The sequence below is a fragment of the Phalacrocorax carbo genome, chromosome 1, assembly GCF_963921805.1.
Source record: "Phalacrocorax carbo chromosome 1, bPhaCar2.1, whole genome shotgun sequence".
Taxonomy (NCBI): domain Eukaryota; kingdom Metazoa; phylum Chordata; class Aves; order Suliformes; family Phalacrocoracidae; genus Phalacrocorax; species Phalacrocorax carbo.
Window position 1 is genome coordinate 146,845,466 of NC_087513.1, and position 12,660 is coordinate 146,858,125.

The window sequence follows — 12,660 nt, forward strand, 5'->3', positions numbered from 1 at the left end:
CACCTCAGTAAGAGGAAAAACTTCCCTGTGCGGGTGCCAGCGCAGCGGCACAGGCTGCCCAGGGAGGCTGTGGAGTCCCTTCCCTGGAGACATCCAAACCCCGCCTGGACGCGTTCCTGTGCCCCCTGCTCTGGGTGTCCCTGCTCAAGCAGGGGGGTGGGACAAGGTGATCTCCAGAGGTCCCTTCCAACCCCTGCCGTTCTGTGATTCTGTAAATCACGCTGCTCTTCACGGTGTGCGTCCCGGGGCGCCCTGCCGGGGAAGGGAAGTGGGATCACCCCGTTAGGATCAGGGGCCGGACCCGCGCAGATGCAGCGGGGGGACGCGGACCTTTTGAAAACCGGCACAGTGGCGGTTACGGGAAATGCTGAGGGTGAGGAGCAGAAGGAGGAGGAAAAAAAATCCCCACAGCAAGAGCTGAAACCCGGGAACGCATCTAGCCGGAGCGCCCTGACGCCGCTGCTTTCCGAACGGGGCGCTTCCCCGCGGCAGCTGCCACCGGCCCAGGCCGCGCCGCGCCGCCGGCACCGGCCTTATTAGGCGGTACGGGAAGCGGCGGCGGTGCCGCCCCTACCCCGCCGAGGAGCGCCGCCTCCTCCGGCCGCGCCGCGCACGCCGGGACCGGCCCTGCCCAGCGCCGCCGCTGACCGGACCCGGACCCGGGCCGCGGCACCGGGGACAGGATGCAGGTGGGCACCCGGCCCCTGTGCGGCCGGTGTTGCAGGGGGAGCCCCACCGGGCGGCGAGCCGGGGCCGTGCCCGGGCCCCGCGCCTTGGCCGCGGCCACCGGGGCAGCCTCCGGCCCCGCCGGCAGCTGTGGGCCGCCCTCACCGGCTGAGCGCCCCGGGGGGCGGCGGGTGGGAGCCCGGTTTCATCCGCCTTTCTGGGGGGTGGAGGCGTCTGTCGTGTGGCGGTCGTGTTATGAAGCTCCGTGCATTGGTTTTGTGGTCGTTTGTTGGGTTTTTTCCAAGTACGGAATTTATTCCACAACTGTAGTAAGCAGATGGGCGGGTGGGTGTTTTAGGCACTTCATCAGTATGTTGATAAACGACAGTAGATGCTGGGAAGTGCTGTGTCGAGGGGAAAAATGACCACAATCGGGGGAAAAAAAAGTAATCTGGTGTGGTTTTTGTTGTGCTACTTTGTTTTCTTCCCTTATTCCCCCCCTGTAGTCCAGAAGTACTGTGTTTTGGTCTAGAGAAGAGATAGGGTCTTGGAGAGACCTGGTGTAAGCTGTATTGATACAAGCCATAGCAAAGCAGTAGGTGTTATATTCAGTTTTCAAAGTGAACTTAGGTCAAGTCAGGAAGGAACCTAAATCAGCCTGTGAGTGCTTATCACAGAATTTTTATTTATTTAAAAAAATAAAATTGCTGTTTAACTTGGAAAAGCTTTTGAGTATCTCAATACATGGGTGCCTGTTAACCTTGTTTTGCAGGATTATTGCGACTGTTTTGCAGTAAAATTGCTTTTTAGCTTTCAAGAACAGCCTAGGCATGCATTTAGATCGGATTCCCTAGCAATGGGTTTGCCTGGCAGAGACTGTGCTTGCTTCTCTAAGCACTTGTGTAGTCACACTGACTTGAATCTACTAAGATATCCAGAGCTAAGTCTGCAAGGCTGGCACGTATGTGTCTTCTCACCAGCGCTTTCCCAATGCAACGACCACTGATCTGGTGGCCTGGTGCTCTGCTGAGGCTCTGTATGTGAGCACTGTGGCTAGTGTGCTTCCCTGTCACCCAGCTGATTTCCTTCCCTTTCCTTTCACCTTGTGAGGGCTGCAACGATTGTTACAGTGCTTCAAGTTTTTTGTACCCCACTAAGACCTCCTGTACATGCTATGAGTGGGATGGAATAAAATGAAGTCACTCTTCAGGGTACTGGTCTGGGGCTGCAAAGAAGCCTCAGCATCAGGAGGATGCACACTGACTTTCTGGTGCCATCCAGACAGTTACCAGTTCTAGCCATGTTCTGTGTCTCTTGAAAAACTTGCCTGTGTTAAGTTGTGGAATTGGTAAAGTTTACCTTGAATGCACATTATCCATTTCTTTGTTCTGTTCTAGGACCCAAATGAAGACACAGAGTGGAATGACATCCTGCGCAAGAAGGGTATCCTTCCTCCAAAGGAAAACTTGGAGGAACAGGAGCGTGCAAAGGAAGAGGAGCAGCTTGCCATCATTCAGAAGTCTCTTGGTGAGTGATCAGCCACTTGGGCAGAAGCAGCAGGACAGGTCTTGTAATGGCTCCTGGGGGAAGCTTGTACAAAGAAATGGCTAGCAGTAATGTTTGTATGCCTGTAAAGCAATGTGTCCTTTTCCAAGTCTGTCCGGGATACCAAAGCTGCTTCTTGTCTAGGGTGTTATTGGTATCACACATACTTTCCTGAACACATGGATTCTTCCAGTACAGAAAAGCTTTGTTCTTGATGGCAGCTCCATATTCTTATAGAACTAAAAGTTTGAAAACTGAAATAAAAACAATGTGAAGGGGGCCTACCATGTGAATGTGCAAGTAAAAGTGTCTCGTGACGTACCTGTTGTATGTTTTTTTCCTCTGTTGTTCAGGCATCCCTGCCATGTCGCGCGCGTGTGTTAGGTGTGTCTCTGCTGCAGCCACCAAACTTGAAAGCTAGTGCAGGTACACCTGTGCTAGTCTAGGCAGCCTTCATCTCTTGAGTCCTTTACATCACTGTCTTTCTATCTATGTGTCTGAAGTGCATAATACTTTCTAAAAATCCAGTAACAATAATAATTCAAAAAAAGCTGTATTTCCCACAGTTAATCTGTCCTTAAAGTAAATAAATTCGGTTGAACTAATAAAAGCTGATGAGTTTTAATCCTGGAGCAAGCTTTTTGGTAATTTGATGTTTCTTCCATTCTAGTGAAAACTTACGAGGACATGACTCTGGAAGAGCTAGAAGAGAATGAAGATGAATTCAATGAGGAAGATGAGAAAGCTATTGAAATGTACAGGTCAGAGCAGCATGCAGAATTTAGCTTTAATGAAAATTGGAGGTCTTTTCTTTTACGTGCTGTCAGATATTGTTGAAGATGTTTTTAGGCCTGATGATAGAAAAAGTGGGCTGTGTTTCGGGTCTCTCATAGAGCTTCTAAGTGTCTTTAATAGGATAACTGGGTGTGAATTCAGTGTCCTTTATCTACAACCTAGTTTTGCAGAGATAATGTGTGCTTGCTGAGTGCATGGCTGGGGATTCTGAGAGCTTTGAAAATCACCTCCAAGATTTCTTAGTTTTTACATGAATGAGATTAAAGTGCTGCAGATTTACATAATTACAGTGTTGATTTTTCTGTTATCCCTTTATCTCTATCATCTCTCGCAGTTTCTGCCGTTTAGTTTGGTAGAGTAGTGTCTGCTGAGGGCAGAAATGGGAGGGGGGCAGCACATCATGAAACTTGCATGTTGTGGTTTTAACTTGTGATGCAAATATAAGAGCATCTATTGACTATGTCAGCTTGCTTTTGTTGCTCTGGGGTTTGAAGAAGTTTGTAATATGTCTCTGAAGTCTAGGGTTCAACAAGCTCCTTTAAATGCTGTTCAGTCAAAAAATGTATCTATTCTCAAGATCTCTTTCCCATTCCTTGCTGTTCAGGCAGCAAAGGTTAGCAGAAATGAAAGCAGCTCAAATGAAGAACAAATTTGGGGAAGTTTTGGAGATTTCAGGAAAAGATTATGTTCAAGAGGTTACGAAAGCTGGAAAAGGTATATGGGTAGTCCTGCACCTCTACAAACAAGGGTAAGAATTTGTTTCTAACCTTTAAACCTTTCACTGTCAATAGCTGGAAATACTCTAGACAATTGTGTAGTTATTGTGGAAATTAAGGAGCTGATTCTGGAGTTCTAAGAAATAAAAAATTGAACTAGTAATTTCATTGCTGTTGACTCAAGACTGCTGAAACAAGTGGCTTTTTTTATGCATCTGTACAGGACCGTGTGAGTTGTACCGTACAGCCACCATATAGGTAGCTGCTGTCACTGAAATATCCAAGCTTTGGAAATTATTCTGGATAAAGTGTGAGGGGCTGTGCATTAGAAGGATCACTGTGTGTCTTTAGCCTGGTTTCTAGAGGCATAAAAATGGAGGGAACAAGGTTTTTGGTCCTGTCAGCATGATGGAAAAATTGGTCAAAAAGGTCTGATAAGTTGCTAGAATTTTCTGGAAAGGGTTAGAAATACTTGATTTTGTTCGTTGTCTCTGCCTCACAGGTTTTTATTATCACTTGCATACTTTCTTGCAGGAGCTGCTTTCCTTTCTGTTTTGCCCTTGCTCATGCAATTTGTAAATATCATATCTTCATAAACCAGTTTCTTTGTATGACAGAGAGGCAGGTTGTATTGCTGATTCCCTAAAACAAAAAAACCCACAACCCACCAAAACCGGTGATGCTGACTTCCTTCAAATACTGGAGTAGTGGACAACAAAAGTGTTCAGGAGTTGCTTCTGGTACATTTGTCTTTCCATAAGGGCTACTCATTGAGCTGATACTTCTGACCTTTCTTCTGGAGCAGATTACTGTCTAATTTGTCTGTTGCTGTTCTTCACAGAATTCCACTCTGTGCCTTAATAAATCAACATTTGAGTGGGCTTGCAAGGAAGTTCAGAGATGTGAAATTCATCAAAGCTATCTCTACAACCTGCATTCCCAACTACCCTGATAAGAACCTGCCTACGATATTTGTCTACCTGGAGGGAGACATCAAAGCTCAGTTCATTGGGCCTTTGGTGTTTGGTGGCATGAACCTGACAAGGGATGGTAAGTGTCTGCACCTCTGGTCTTCCAAAGGAAAAGCAAAACTGTTTTGCTGGGAATGAGAAAAGTGAGGCTTAGGAGGAGAAGGGAGGTACAGAAAAATCATATTACTTTGGTTTTTGCTTTTTTTTTTTTTTGCACCCTTATGGCTCAAGAACATGCGACTAAGGCTATCTTGTAAAAGCAGTGAGTGGCTGAGTAGGCCAACATATAGATATTTATCTTGTGTGTGCAAGTATTCACACCCTGTGGGTGAAACAAATTTTCCTGAATATATTAAAGGGTAAATAGTACCCATGCACGTTCTTTGGGGCTCTTGTGCCTGAATGACTGACTGTGCCCTTGGTTACTTGATAAATTTGTGCACTTGATAACTGGTGCTTGCCTATCGCATTGTAGGGCTTCTTGCTTCATTTTCAAGGCAATGGTGTATATTGGTCTGTCCTACTTTCCTCACATGCAGGCTTTGATCTTTATTAACATTTAAAGGGAGTCTGTCCTTTTGCCCAAATGGGGCTGCTAGCTTGAAATTGGACATCCTTTTCCTCTTGCCATCTCCTGGAGATGGCAGCATGTTATGCTCCTGCCTCAGTGGTTCAAGGGGCACAAGGCTCTTTGGGGAGAGGCTGTTACCTTTCCTGGAGGGAACGGTTTTGCCTAGACCTATTTCTCCTTGCCCATCTCAGCAGCCTGGAGGCAGGCTGGGTCATGCAGCCTCATCAGCATGACATGCTTCAGGAGATGAGGGTGGAGATGCAGGTCTTGCAGAGCACTGTGGCTCCTCAGTAGAAGCTGCTGTTTGGAGATGGTTGGTTTGGGATGCAGAGGTCAGCAGTGAAAAAGGCTCTTAGGAGGCAAATGCAACTCGGATGTAACCTAGTGGATTTTACTTCAGTTAAAAGGATACTCATCAGCTTTCTGAGTAGGCATATTGGTCCAGATGCCTTCAAGCTTTTCCAAGGTCAGACTTAAGGGCGTCTTTATCTGAAGTGAACCACACTTAAGCAGCAATTCAAGGACCCTGCTGAATGATGTCACTGCTTCTACTGGGATAGGATGCAAAGAGTTTTGTGGTTTTTTTTCAACTAAAACCCTGAAGTGTACATGTTACCTTGAGCATGAGCTGTAGAAAATGCTCTCCTGCCTTCAACTGTCAGAAAGGGAAGAGCTCACCAAGGAGATCGCTGATTTGAGGACAGCTAGGTCTAACCTCAGGAATTAACTAATCATGGACTGAAGTGAGCATTGGTAGGAGAACGTACAGTTAGAGTTAGCTTTCTCCCATTTTAGTACATAAATTTGGAGGGGTCCAAAGGTGGCTGAGCCAGCTTCATTCCGTCATCACAGAAAGCTGGGCACTGAAATTCTGCACCTTGTTTTATTCCTTCCTTCCACCCTAAGCCTAGGTGTCTTCCACTGGAGATGAAAGGAGGTGTGAGGTAGTATTCATTACTCTGTAATGTCTGAAGGAAATTAGATTTAATGATAGGGTTGCCAGCAGGACTAGGAGAAAGGTTTCAACTCAATGTGTTATATTGACTTTCTACCACTTCTAGGAAGAAATCCAATTTGGGTCCATATAGTAATAGGCCTACTACTGGTGGTGGAGTCTCTTACTGTCTTGCTAAGGAACTAATAATCAGTGCATGGTGTAGTAGGAAAGAGGTGAACTGCATTTACAAAGTACATCCCTGATAAATACCTATAATTCAGATATGTAAATAGAATTGCTACAATTTTTTTTGCCCCTCAGCAAATTGATTGCCTGCCTTTTCTGACTGTGATTAGCTTGGTATTTGCAAACAGCTGTAGCACGTGCAGTATTCCTCCACCAGCAGTACATGTGTAAACCCATTTTCTGCCCTTGTATGGCTTGAAGGAGGTGAGATTCACTCCCACTAGGAGGGCTGCCTCATCTAAAGCTGCTGCTCTGCATCAGTTGCCTCTTTTGTACTCCTGGTTGTAGGGGATGCACAGATGCCACTGGTGGGCTGCAGAGCAGTACTCTGAGCTCTGCACCCTGTGCCAAAACCTGTGCCAGCACTAGTGACCGTGAAGGGAGGAATATGGCTGGAGTGGGTGTGGGAGACAGGGCAGGGGCTGAGACCTGGGGCTGCAATAGGAGATGGAGGAATAGAGCACAGCTCTAGTTTTGGTGATGGCAGGGTGGTAACAGAAGTTAGGTGGGGAAGCAAGGGTGGGCTTTTTCCAATTTGTTCCCCTGCATTCATGGCTCTCCTGTTTTGCTCTGCACAGAATTGGAGTGGAAGATTTCGGAGTCAGGTGCCGTCAAGACAGACCTCGAGGAGAACCCCAGGAAGCAGATCCAGGACCAGCTCATGTCCTCAATCAGGGCGTGTGTGCCAGCCAGGGGGGAGAGTGACTCAGAGGATGACTAACTCCAGCATCGGCATCAAGATTGATACAGTACACTTGTAGCCAGTGTTCCCATCTAGAGCACTGGAGACACTCATCAAGATCTTGCTGAGCCCCAGAAGGGCAGTATTTCAAGACAGCCATTTGTCTAGAAACTTCTAGAAATTAACAAAGTTTCTTCAAAAAAAAAAAAAAAAACAAAAAACAAAACAAACCAACGAACGAACCTTATTGCAGCTTCACTTAAGATTCTGAAAGACATTTTATATTGTGAAGTCTGAGTAAATATTACTTGACAGTTTTTAAAATATAGACATCAGTAGAAACAGGTCTCTTGTTATTATTTTCTTATTAAATTGCTGACTACTTAAAAAAATCTGAAATATGAAGTGCACTGGTTTTGACAAGCTTATGTAAATCAAATCTAAATAGCTGGTCTTAAACAATTGGTTATACCACTTAGCTGGGCCTTCTCTTAGCCCATTGTGCATGAATGTCCAATAGCCTGGACTGCATGGAGAGTTAGGGGAGGTGACCCATGATGTGAAGGTGGCGTGTGGTCCTTTGTGGAGTGGGGCTGGCATGAGGCCATGAGCTGGGACCCCAGATATCTTGAGAGAGGCCTTAGTGATGGCCAGCATCTCTTAGAACCTGCTGAGTCCAGAACCCCCTTCCATTTAGCAGCAGTAGTCTGCCTTTCGCAGGGACTGAGCTTCCCACACCATCTTAGCTGCTAACTGGGAAAGAAAATTCAAGATGGTGGTGCTCGAGTCTGAAACTGCTGACTTCTTTCACAAGATCAGAAGTCTGATGTGTTGCTACAGTACTGCCATTGCCAAATGGGAGGGAAAAATCATGTTTGAAGACCTGATGCCTTTCTGTATTAAAGCCTTCCTTCTTCTAGGTGCAGTAATAAAAATTGAGGCCTTAGAAGAGAATGAACTAAAATACCACCTTAATTATAGATCTGCTGACACTTAGAGGTGCTTGCTTATTTTGGGTTGGATTTAATGTCCGCCTATGCTTTCAATTTGTCTACGCTTGGGCTAACAAGCTCCAAGAGCTTTTGCTAACAAGGCTGCCCCAAGGACATTTTGTTATATTGCTGATGGATTATGTGGGTGGATGGTACAGAATGCAACACTCAATAAGCAGCATTTTTTTTTAGTTTTGTATTAGTTCATAGCAACTTCTAAGCATGTTTCCTGCACTCTGCCTCCCCAATCAAATCAGTGTGTAGTTCAAACAACAAATAACTGTTCCTTAAACTTAAGGTGCTGTTGTAAGATCCTGATGGAGAGTTTCCTCTCTGAGATCTAGTGACTGGTGTCACTTAAGTCTCATTTCTTTTCTCTTTTGTAGTGTTATTTGGCAAAATAACTAAAACATTAACACTGTAAAAGTATTCTGCTACACTTAGCTCACAAGCTGATAAATCCTGAGTAGTAGTATTATACATAGCACCACATTTCTTTTGATACTGGACTCTTCAAAATGCTATCAGACCTGATGCTTTTCTGTACTTACCTACAACTTCTTACAATCTAGTAAGAGGACAACTCTCTGTAGAAGCCTGTACTGCATATTTTGCTTATCTTTTTCACAGAATGGCAAGGTTTGGAAGGGACATCTGGAGATCATCTTGTCCAACCCCCCTGCTTGAGCTGGCACACCCAGAGCAGGGGGCACAGGAATGCATCCAGGCGGGTTTTGAATGTCTCCAGGGAAGGAGACTCCACACCCTCCCTGGGCAGCCTGTGCCACTGCGCTGGCACCCTCACAGGGAAGGAGTTTTTCCTCTTACTGAGGTGGAACTTCCTGTGTTCCAACTTGTGCACATTGCCCCTTGGCCTGTCGTTGGGCACCACTGAAAAAAGTCCAGTCCCCTCGTCCTGACACCCACCCTTCAGATATTTAGAAGTATTGATAAGATTCCCCCCTCAGCCTTCTCTTGTCAGACTGAACAAACCCAGGTCTCTCAGCCTTTCGTCAAAAGGGAGATGCGCCAGCCCACTGATCATATTGGTAACTTTCTGCTGGACTTGCTCGAGCCACTCCAGATGTGGCCTCATTAGGGTGGAGTAGAGGGGGAGGATAACCCCTCTCGACCTGCTGGCCACACTGCTTTTAATGCACCCCAGGATACCATTGGCCTTCTTGGCCCCAAGGGCATGGTGCTGGCTCAGGGTCAGCCGTCTGTCCACCACTTTGCTTGTCCTCATTTGACTGTACTTTGTGACCTCTGACCACAAGGACTGGTTCCTTTTGGAGCAAGCTAGAGGAGCAGCCCCCAAAGGGAAAGTCAGTCCAAAGAGCTAGGCTAAAGCTAACCTGAAATAAGGCCCTCTGAAATGTGTGTAGACTGGATGTCACATCCTCAGTCTCTCCCTCTAGATCTGCTGCTGTTTTGCTGTCTGGATTGCTGATGCAGATAGAGCTGCCATACTCTTCCCAACTCGTTTCTAATTTAAACTTTATCAAACCTTCTGGGAAGGGGAGGTGGAATCTGCAATCCATCTTGTATAGCTGCTGTGACAACTTCAATCTGAAATCTAATTTAAAAAGTAGGCAATGCTTTGGATACTTTTTTTACTTGTATGATTCCCTCTTATTGTCTCCCACTTCAGTGCCTCTATGGAGGCAGAATAGTAAGCTGCCCCTTCACTGTCTTCTAGACCATTGATGATTCATGGACCACAGCAGGAGAGGAGCTTAAAGCAGGACAACTACTGCATTTGGATGGGGTTACTGAGGGCTCTGTCCTGTGGGATCTTGGAAACATCCAGGGATGAAGACTCCTCAAATTGTTCCAGTGCTTGACTGGCTCCAGGGCAGCCCTCTGTTCTTGCTGCACGGGCAGCAAGACCTTGAGCCAGAATAACTACAGAGGAGGACTATTGTCCAGTTTGATCCAAAGCTTGTTCAATCAGGAGACTGGTGTTTCAAAGACAGACAGACATCCCTACGATACTAACCATAGACCTGCTAGAGCTAATCAACAGAGAAAGGTGAAGGACTGAGTGCATCTTGTGACCAGACCATACCAGCTTGAAAGGACCTTAGCCAGCAGCTCCCAGCTTAGGGTATGTGGCTTGAACTCCCTCCTGGAAAGAGGATGCTTAAGCCCTCTACTCCAGAAACTCTGCAAGTATTCCTCAAAGGTTTCCCCCTTGCTCCTACCCACGGTGGCACAGTGATTCTTCTTCCCTAATCTGAAAACTAAGCCATCTTACATGGGATGGTGTCCCCTCACCAGAAGGGCTCATGCCTGGTGAATGAGGCACGGCCTCAGTGCAGGTTGTAGCCCCTCAGGCCGAAGTGAGAGTTGAACTGAAATGCTGATGCCCTTGGCATGTGGTGTGATAAAACCTTGGATAAAAAGAAGGGGGCAGTGGGACTTTGAGCTGTTTCAATCACAGTCTTCTCCTCCAGCAGGGTCTTTAAAGAAAACCACAGCTGCCTCCCACCCCCACCCCTTTTTTTTTGTACAGAGTCTAATGGGTCTTGTGGGCTCTGGGACCACCAAGAGGACTGAGCTCCTGAAGGTGATGAGGGCTGTGTATAGGCATCTGGTTGCCCCAAGCTGCTCAGCTGTGGTGATCCAGATACCTCATGCCTGTGAATGACACTTATGGCACCCCTAGGTAGTAGTTATGTGTATCTTCTACAAGGGGTGAACAAGGCCTGCCCAGGAGATGGTGGGGGAGTGGGAGAATGCCTCCTCTTCTGGCCTGCTCCCTGCTGTCTGTCAGGACTACAGCAAGGCCTTGCCATTTCACAGGCATCATTGAGCAGCATATAACAATTCAGGAGAGATGGAGACAAAGTTTGACTTGTACTGTCTTTTGTCCAGAGCTGCTTAATGTGTTGACACATTGGGAGATGCCATTGGCAGGTGCTGTGCTGAAAGGGGCAGATGTGAAAATAATCGCAAGCCAGAAAAGGCTGAATGTTCTGCCCAGCTGCTGAGACCCATGTGGAGCATCATTTTAAATGGTCTCTGTGCTTCTCGGTATTTGTCTAAGTATGAAAACAGCTTGTAATCTTATTCTCTTTCTTGCCAATCATATTGCCCTGCTCAAGGCCTTTTGTAGAAATTAGGTCTCTGCAGGAAATGGATAATGAGATCTGTTTAACCTTTCAGCAGAGCAGAAGCTATGGAAGCACACAGTTAAAGGAAAAGAGCTTTAGCTTAAAAGGAAGCTGACTGCTAAATAGGAAATCAAAACAGCCAGTTAATATACGTAGCAGAATGAGGCCATATAATAGAAGAAAAATAATTGGAGAGCCTGAACTCTCATTTGCAAAGATTTGGGGCACTGTTGCTAAATGCACTAGCAATATTTTTGCAGCCTGTCAGTAGTTAGTGTCAGATCAATGCTCGCTTCTCACTGGTGCGAGAAGGGTCTTTCTGTCAGCTATCATGGGAGAAATCAGAGGCAGTGACCCTGTAAACAGTGCTGAGGCTTGTATGAGTTACTGTTCTGTGTACCACTGTGAAAGCATCCCTGACTCATCCCACACTGCAGCAGTGCCAGCAGGTGAGGAGGAAAAAAAAAGTCATCCTAATCCTGGGCCATAGATGGGAGCAGATGATTTGCCATTAGTGGACAGTCACTCTGGAGTTTTCTGTGTGAAATGGAAGTGAATCACTAGTAATAAAAAGTGTTTTCTTCACGGTAGAGGTCTGAAGTCTGCTGCTTACTCAGGTTATGCAAGCAGCCACGTTAGTTCATAGCAGTCTGTCCTGATCCAAATAAGTCACCACTCTGTTTTTCCTTTACCAGACCTGCTTGCACTCACAGTCTGCACTCACTAAACCCTGCCAAACCTGAAGGGTAATGTTTTACACCCACTTCACATGCAGAGAGAGAGCCAGGTGTTGTGCAAGCAGGGCAAGGCCACGGAGGGACATGTTAAACTGCCAGTTCTCCAGGTACTTAATCCCACCGTGGCTGGGAGCCTGCATGTAGGCAGAAGTGTCTGCAGGACTGTGATCGCAGGAGGTGAAATGAAGGAGTGTCCTTTGAATACCTGTGCTGTGCTGTACCTCGTTTGGTTAGATCCCCCTTTCCCAGGGCTCAGTTCCACCTCACCTGCCTCCTCTTTGGGTCTGGCCCATCACCTCCATTCCCAAATACGCTCAGGTGGCTGTCTGGTTGGCCTTACTGCTGGAAGCAGTTTAGCTTAGATGAGATGATTCACAATGATAAAGCTGGGTAAGTGCTTCCAGCTCTGCTGGATCGGGGTACAGAATAAGCTCCTGATCTTAAGGCCATAAGTTAGCATGACATCTGGATATAAATATTTGTCTTTTAGAGAGTTCAGGAAGAGAATAAGCCTGATCTACAGCAATTCCCATGAAAGATAAGGTATATTTTTTATTCCTGTATTATCAACTTGTGTTCACAATAATCTGTCATTAGTGTCTGGAAATCTAGGGAAGTTTCCTATTTCATGGGCTGTGTACCAACTGGAAATGAGACTTCTAATACAAACCTCAGTAACTTAGTTT

General features: G+C 46.3%; 1 protein-coding gene across 1 annotated transcript; it reads left to right on the forward strand.

Moving 5' to 3' along the window:
- The first annotated feature begins 560 nt into the window (after positions 1 to 560).
- On the forward strand, positions 561 to 7,474 carry PDCL3 (phosducin like 3). The gene is made up of 6 exons (XM_064438980.1): positions 561 to 689; positions 2,064 to 2,193; positions 2,882 to 2,972; positions 3,611 to 3,754; positions 4,564 to 4,772; positions 7,026 to 7,474. Exons 1-6 carry the CDS (start codon positions 684 to 686, stop codon positions 7,166 to 7,168), a joined length of 723 nt encoding a protein of 240 aa, XP_064295050.1. The 5' UTR covers positions 561 to 683; the 3' UTR covers positions 7,169 to 7,474.
- Positions 7,475 to 12,660: the final 5,186 nt, after the last annotated feature.

Coding starts and splice junctions, on each gene's coding strand:
- PDCL3 (XM_064438980.1), top strand. Junction 2,194..2,881: donor CATCATTCAGAAGTCTCTTG/GTGAGTGATCAG, acceptor CTTCCATTCTAG/TGAAAACTTACGAGGACATG. Junction 4,773..7,025: donor CATGAACCTGACAAGGGATG/GTAAGTGTCTGC, acceptor TGCTCTGCACAG/AATTGGAGTGGAAGATTTCG.